Below are 8,330 nucleotides of genomic sequence, written 5' to 3'. Positions count from 1 at the left end.
CAGAGTTAGGTGGGACTCTGGTCACACAGTCTTGTGTCCTACATTAAGGGTTCAAGCCTATTTTAAGGGCCCTGAGCTTTTCTATTAAAATGGTACAAGAAATATTTCAGTATTATACATATTCCTGGAATAATTAAATTTATAGTGATTATAAAGCTAGGCACATTAACACAACTGAAAAGACATACAAGTCCAAGTAGAGCATTAGAGAAGTTTCCAGCTGCAGTGTGCAGCAAGAATAGAGACTTGTATTACTATTAATATATATAAAATAGATATTAAGAACCTAGTATATAGCACAGGGAACTCTACACAATACTCTGTAATAACTTACATGGGAAACAAATCTAAAAGAGTGCATATATGTATATGTACAACTGATTCACCTTGCTGTACAGCAGAAAGTAGTACACATTGTAAATCAACTATATTCCAATAAAAATTAATCAAAAAGAACAGAAACCTAAGAGATTACTGTGCTAGTTGAGACGATATGGCTCATTAGGGTAGTGGCAGTGAGCATGAAAAGTGGAAAAAGGCAAGAGAACATTTAAGGAGGTAGAATGGACAAAACACCAAATGACACAAAGAATTCAAAATCAGGTACAAATAGTCACTGGTTTTATTCAGCAACTCAAACTAGTTCTGAGGCATTTAAAGAGGTGTTTCAAACAGCTCTGGAGCAATTAGAGCCTCCCACAAAGGCTTTAAGAATACACTTCTTTTTTTTTCTTTTTTTCAGTGAGCCGCACAGCTTCTGGGATCTGAGTTCCTCGACTAAGGATTGAACCTGGGCCCTCAGCAGTGAAAGCACACAGTCCTGACCATTGGACTGCCAGGAGATTCCCAAAGTACACATTTATGTACACATTATTTGTTTAAAGTTAGGTTCACTAAACACCTTCACCTTTCATATACTTCTTTGTTAAGTAATAAAACAATATAGTACTTCAGCCTATATTTCTGCACAACTAAGCCCAATTGTGTGAGGTTTGCTTGTTTCTTGATTCTGCTCTATAAAAATGGGAGGACTCAGGTACCAGGAAGTTTATTCATAGCCAGAAAATAATAAAAAGATTTCTTATTCTCCTGAAATAGGAAACTTTGTGTTTTCATAGTCAAAATAATACACAATTTTAAAAGATTTTGTTTTTTAAAAAGTAGCTGAGAATTTTGATGAAATTTATTTATTTCAGTAGAATTAAACTATAAGCAGCATGAAAATGTAAAGTGCTACATAAAAGCCCACAATACATAAAATTTAAAAGGTTTCATTGGTTTAAACAGTTACAGGCAAAACAGACATTTTTTTCAAGCATGCATGCTATTTTAACTACCCTTGTATGTGCTGTGTTGGTCAAAAAAAAGTCATGAGTTACCTAAATCTTAGGATTTGGGAAAGGAGTCCTAAGCATTTATCTACCAGATCACACGTTTTTTCCCTGGCCTTATGCTATAAATAAGGGATTACAGTGGGGCTTTAAAAATAATGGTTTTCTGAAGAGGCCCTTTATCGGGGTGTTAAGAATGGCTCCAAAGACCAATTTTGTTCTTTAACTCTACGACGGGGGTCAGATCAACAACTTAAGGATTTTTAAGTAGCAATGTGAGCTGAAAGGGAAGAAGCAAAAGATATGCCACTTTCAGATATGTGTATCAGGCGCTAAAAAAGAAAAAAAAAAACAAAAGAAAAGCTGGCCTGGCAGCTGATGAGTGAGGGATGAGAGGCCAACTCAGGTAGAGGAGGAACTGTATGATGTACCTTCTTCTTAATCAGTTTTAAGTATACATACACCCCATGAAAACATGCAACAATATCACACGGATTGAGGCTGGCTCAGAGGGAAAGCAGGGGAGATTGTTCCTAGCACACAATGTATCTCAGCATAGGCTGAGACATGGGGATGTTCTTCTTAGGTGATAAGATGACCTGGTGCTGCCCAGGTGAGTCAGTGACCTCTTGCTAGGAGACCACTGAACCAACATCCCTAATATCTTACATTCCAAACCAAGACTTCAGAACATATTTTCTCAGGGCAATAAAGTTGTTAAGATACTAACCTATAATTTTTCTGACATAGGAGGTCTTCATAAAGTCCTTAGGCTTTTTAGACTTTACCAACTTCAGCTGTAGACAGAACAGTAACAATCTGTAAAAACCTTAAAAATGCTAATTTATTAAAATTTAAGAAAACTGTGCATTATATCATAGTATACAATATGTTCTTAATTTAGATACAGACATAAACTGGGCTATCAAATGAAAACAAATTGTGTCTAACAGTTCATAGAACCAAAGCCTTATGAGAGAAGGAGTAAAAATTAAATTGGCCTTTAAAATCATTTTATAAATTGTTTCTATATTGCCCATAATAAACCACATAAGGACTTTATAAATACCACTCTCCAAAGTACTCAAGATACATTATGGACTAACTTTTGTCGTCTTGCCTAAAACCTAAACACAGTTTGCAACACTGAGTTGTAAAAAAAAAAAATTAACTTACAAATGCACTTTTTGAGCATAACCTATTTGAAAGTTGGGGACTGCCTGTATTTAAAAATTAAATCTTCATTAGCAATACTCTCAAGAGTGCCCTCAAGGCTGCTACTGAACATGCTGAAAGCAATGTTTTCCTGTGATTATATGTTCTCACCAGGCATTATTTACGATGATAGTTTAAATTATCTACCAGAGTCTGTGGAGCTAGCCAGCACTAAGTTATATATTGATTTTTGCACTGAAAATGATCTCTTGGGCTTTGATTAGGTGGGCGATTCTAAGTAGAGGTTTTTCTAATTTCTATCACTGTCACATGGGCCCTGAGCTTTTCTATTAAAATGGTACGTGAAATAGTTCAATATTATGCATATTCCTAAAATAATTAAATGTATAGTGATTATAAAGCTAGGCATATAATACAACTCAAAAGACATACAAGTCCAAGGAGAGCAAACATTCAAATCTTAAGACCCTCCCATTTAACTTTTGGAAGAAAATCAAGCCATTTCCTGGCTTGGACCCTTTCTTCCTTAAATCAAAGATCTATGGAGGATTGTTTTCCTTCTTTTTTAAAAAAATCTTGTGTGTGAACTGGAGAGAAGGGGATAATAGCATATCAAAGTGGTTACAGAGCATTATATCCTCCTCAAATAACATCCAGTAATAATGATGTAATCTCATTTCCTCAGAAATGTTTGACCAAAATAGTTACTTTCACCAAAGAATGTTTAGGACATAGAGTCAGTCACAGAATGGGCAATCCCAGTATCTCTCACATGAATACGTTTTAAGCAAGCTATTTGAGGGGTTTTATTTTCCCTTTTCAACTCTTATCCCTATATCATTCTAAATAAGTAGAAACAGAGTACTCAATAAATGGTACTAAGTAACTAGTAATACTCACTGGAACTTAAAATACCATCTTTTATCCAAAAATTTCAAAGGCCTATACAGAAAAGTATCACAAATTTACATAAAGAAAAGCTGAGGCGTGAAAAACAACAAATAAGTTATTTCCCTGTAGAGCAGGTTGGACAGAGAGACAAGGGACTTTGACTTCCAGTCCCTTAAACTAAGCAGGACACTGAATGTCTAGATATATTTATACTGAATTTATAAGGATCAAAAAAGGAATGAAGGGTAAATATAAAATAATTATTTTGTAAACAATTCTTAGATTATACCCGATGCAGAATGTTTAATGAAGCAGCTGAGTCACAGCTCTTAAGACACAAAACAATATTATAACTCAAAGTCAAATATGTACTCATTGGCCAGATATATTCGTCGGAATATAAGAGCTGCCAATGCCAAAGTCAAGATGACAATCAAGACAGCAGACCCGCCATGATCGGTGTGGTTGTCTCTTGGCTGCTGGCCCTGGGTGACATCCGGTGAAGTAGACGACCTTCTCTGACTCTGCTGCTGGGCCCGGCGCTGTCGAGGGCTCATGGAGGTACTCTTAGCTACAGGTTGGGCAGGCTGTTGAAGGGATGCTGCTGAGGGGTTCTGGGTTCCATACTACGAAATTTTAAGAAATTCAGTTTGAAACTGGCAAAGAAAACTTGTATACATACAGGCTATTCAATAGTACATGACACTGCAGAGCAGTAAGGCAAAACTACCAAGAATTCTCTGAATGCTGAGATGAGTAACTCACCCTTCTGAATAAGCCAGCAACACAACTTATTCTGAGTGCTCGCAGGTGGAGAAGGAATTTACCAGCAACAAATAAGACAAGGACAGAGTTTATCCATATTCTCCACAGACGGCTTTGTACTCTCCTCCAGCTGCAACTCCAGCAGTATCTGCTATCATCTGAACACTTACCTTCTTTCAGGAGTCAAGGAGAGAAGCAATCTGATTCCCACTTTCTACATAAAGATTTACCATATTCTAAATGGCAAAAAAGGACAACTCTCAATAGTGTTCTTCCTCCAGTGTTATCCTACTACATCAATAATCACAGAACATAGGAAATAATTTCAAACCATATGTTCTACATAGTAGTATTGTTATAAAAGTTAGACATGGTTTTCAAAACAGGTTAATCCTTTCTCACAATCCCCATCAACTGAACTGAGCACAAGTCCAGAACTCTTTATTGTGTGTTTGAACTGTGTTACTTTATGAGTATAAAGCATGGGCTATTGTCAAGAATACCCTGGGTATGTGCTGAGAAAAATGTGGGGGTAGGTATGGGAGACTCAAGTGTATCCTCTACTTTGGCACACGAGGTGCCCCCTAAAAAGCCCTGGATGTCAACTGCTTTCTAACCTTTCATGAATGCTTGGTCAAAGCAAAAACACCATGTGGTAACAAGTGATTCAAAGTCATAAATGTGGTTCATAGACAAGAATGGAGAAGGAAATGGCAACCCACGCCAGCACTCTTGCCTGGAAAATTCCATAGACAGAGAAGCCTGGTAGGCTACAGTCCATGGGGTCACAAAGAGTCAGACACGATTGAGCGACTTCACTTTCTTTCTATAGTTCCTTTTGGAGAAGGAAATGGCAACCCAGTCCAGTGTTCTTGCCTAGAGAATCCCGTGGACGGAGGGCCTGGTGGGCTAGTCTATGGGGTTGTAAAAAGTCGGACACGACTAAGCACCTAACACACACACACACACACACACACACACACACAGACAAGAAAACTCTACAAAATATGAATTTCATTTTGCTTATATAGATACCTTAATTCTACCTCTAATAACAAAAGTCTCTGTTGTATTGAAAACTTCATACTGATTATAACAGAGCCAACACACATTCTTTCAGGTAAGTAAGAATGCATGTTTTATTCAGAATAACTTTTTAAAACAAACAAGAGATGGCAAGAGTGAACGTCGACATTCTAGGAATCGGCGAACTAAAATAGACTGGAATGGGTGAATTTAACTCAGATGACCATTATATCTGCTACTGTGGGCAAGAATCCCTCAGAAGAAATGGAGTAGCCATCATGGTCAACAAAAGAGTCTGAAATGCAGTACTTGGATGCAGTCTCAAAAACGACAGAATGATCTCTGTTCGTCTCCAAGGCAAACCATTCAATATCACAGTTATCCAAGTCTATGCCCCAACCGGTAACGCTGAAGAAGCTGAAGTTGAATGGTTTTATGAAGACCTACAAGAACTTTTAGAACACCCAAAAAAGATGTCCTTTTCATTATAGGGGACTGGAATGCAAAAGTAGGAAGTCAAGAAACACCTGGAGTAACAGGCAAATTTGGCCGTGGAGTACAGAATGAAGCAGGGCAAAGACTAATAGACTTTTGCCAAGAAAATGCACTGGTCATAGCAAACACCCTCTTCAAACAACACAAGAGAAGACTCTACACATGGACATCACCAGATGGTCAACACCAAAATCAGATTGATTATATTCTTTGCAGCCAAAGATGGAGAAGCTCTATACACTCAACAAAAGCAAGACCAGGAGCTGACTGTGGCTCAGATCATGAACTCCTTATTACCAAATTCAGACTGAAATTAAAGAAAGTCGGGAAAACCACTAGACCATTCAGGTATGACCTCAATCAAATCCCTTATGATTATACAGTGGAAGTGAGAAATAGATTTAAGGGCCTAGATCTGATAGATAGAGTGCCTGAGGAACTATGGAATGAGGTTCGTGACATTGTACAGGAGACAGGGATCAAGACCATTCCCATGGAAAAGAAATGCAAAAAAGCAAAATGGCTGTCTGGGGAGGCCTTACAAGTAGCTATGAAAAGAAGGGAAGCGAAAAGCAAAGGAGAAAAGGAAAGATACAAGCTTCTGAATGCAGAGTTCCAGAGAATAGCAACAAGAGATAAGAAAGCCTTCTTCAGCGATTAATGCAAAAAAATAGAGGAAAAGAACAGAATGGGAAAGACTAGAGATCTCTTCAAGAAAATTAGAGATACCAAGGGAACATTTCATGCAAAGATGGGCTCGATAAAGGACAGAAATGGTCTGGACCTAACAGAAGCAGAAGATATTAAGAAGAGGTGGCAAGAATACACGGAAGAACTGTACAAAAAAGATCTTCACGACCCAGATAATCACGATGGTGTGATCACTAATCTAGAGCCAGACATCCTGGAATGTGAAGTCAAGTGGGCCTTGGAAAGCATCACTACGAACAAAGCTAGTGGAGGTGATGGAATTCCAGTTGAGCTGTTTCAAATTCTGAAAGATGATGCTGTGAAAGTGCTGCACTCAATATGCCAGCAAATTTGGAAAACTCAGCAGTGGCCACAGGACTGGAAAAGGTCAGTTTTCATTCCAATCCCAAAGAAAGGCAATGCCAAAGAAGGCCCAAACTACCGCACAATTGCACTCATCTCACACGCTAGCAAAGTAATGCTCAAAATTCTCCAAGCCAGGCTTCAGCAATATGTGAACTATGAACTTCCAGATGTTCAAGCTGGTTTTAGAAAAGGCAGAAGAACCAGAGATCAAATTGCCAACATCCGCTGGATCATGGAAAAAGCAAGAGAGTTCCAGAAAAACATCTATTTCTGCTTTATTGACTATGCCAAAGCCTTTGACTGTGTGGGTCACAATAAACTGTGGAAAATTCTGAAAGAGATGGGAACACCAGACCATCTGACCTGCCTCTTGAGAAATCTGTATGCAGGTCAGGAAGCAGCAGTTAGAACTGGACATGGAACAGACTGGTTCCAAATAGGAAAAGGAGTACATCAAAGCTGTATATTGTCATCCTGCTTATTTAACTTCTATGCAGAGTACATCATGAGAAACGCTGGACTGGAAGAAACACAAGCTGGAATCAAGATTGCTGGGAGAAATATCAATAACCTCAGATATGCAGATGACATCACCCTTACGGCAGAAAGTGAAGAGGAACTAAAAAGCCTCTTGATGAAAGTGAAAGAGGAGAGTGAAAAAGTTGGCTTAAAGCTCAACATTCAGAAAATGAAGATCATGGTATCCGGTCCCATCACTTCAAGGGAAATAGATGGGGAAACAGTGGAAACAGTGTCAGACTTTATTTTGGGGGGCCCCAAAATCACTGCAGATGGTGACTGCAGCCATGAAATTAAAAGATGCTTACTCCTTGGAAGGAAAGTTATGACCAACCTTGATAGTATATTCAAAAGCAGAGACATTATTTTGCCGACTAAGGTCCGTCTAGTCAAGGCTATGGTTCTTTCCTGTGGTCATGTATGGATGTGAGAGCTGGACTATAAAGAAAGCTTTTTAATTGATGCTTTTGAACTGTGGTGTTGGAGAAGACTCTTGAGAGTCCCTTGGACTGCAAGGAGATCTAACCAGTCCATTCTGAAGGAGATCAGCCCTGGGATTTCTTTGGAAGGAATGATACTAAAGCTGAAACTCTAGTACTTTGGCCACCTCATGCAAAGTTTGACTCATTGGAAAAGACTCTGATGCTGGGAAGGATTGGGGGCAGGAGGAGAAGGGGATGACAGAGGATGAGATGGCTGGATGGCATCACTGACTCGATGGATGTGAGTCTGAGTGAACTCCGGGAGTTGGTGATGGACAGGGAGGCCTGGCGTGCTGTGATTCATGGGGTTGATGCAAAGAGTCGGACACGACTGAGTGACTGAACTGAACTGAACTGAAGAATGCATGTTTTATTCAGAATAACTTTTTAAATTGAGTAAATACAAAAGACTTTAAATACTTTTCATTATAGAAAATTTCAGTATTTAGAAGAAAAAAGAATCTAAAAATATAATGCAAATACTTTTTTAAAAAATTGGTAATAGAATGAGCTTTGTCCTGACAACAGCTATAAACAACAGGGAGAAAACTGCTGATCTTAGTTATCTACGGAAGACGTTACACTAATT

At 38.5% G+C, this 8,330-nt stretch overlaps 1 protein-coding gene across 1 annotated transcript in view; it reads right to left on the bottom strand.

The window, feature by feature from the left end:
- Window positions 1-657: 657 nt before the first annotated feature.
- UBE2J1 (ubiquitin conjugating enzyme E2 J1) overlaps window positions 658-8,330 on the bottom strand; it is a 30,657-nt gene continuing 22,984 nt past the window's right edge. The window contains exon 8 of the mRNA XM_068984907.1: window positions 658-4,024. Within this exon, the coding sequence (XP_068841008.1) occupies window positions 3,746-4,024 (279 nt within the window). The 3' untranslated portion in view covers window positions 658-3,745. The remainder of the gene's footprint in view (window positions 4,025-8,330) is intronic.

The sequence above is a fragment of the Capricornis sumatraensis genome, chromosome 13 (assembly GCF_032405125.1).
Source record: "Capricornis sumatraensis isolate serow.1 chromosome 13, serow.2, whole genome shotgun sequence".
Classification (NCBI taxonomy): Eukaryota; Metazoa; Chordata; class Mammalia; order Artiodactyla; family Bovidae; genus Capricornis; species Capricornis sumatraensis.
Note: the sequence above shows the minus strand (reverse complement) of the source record. Positions and strands in the feature narration are given on the sequence as shown.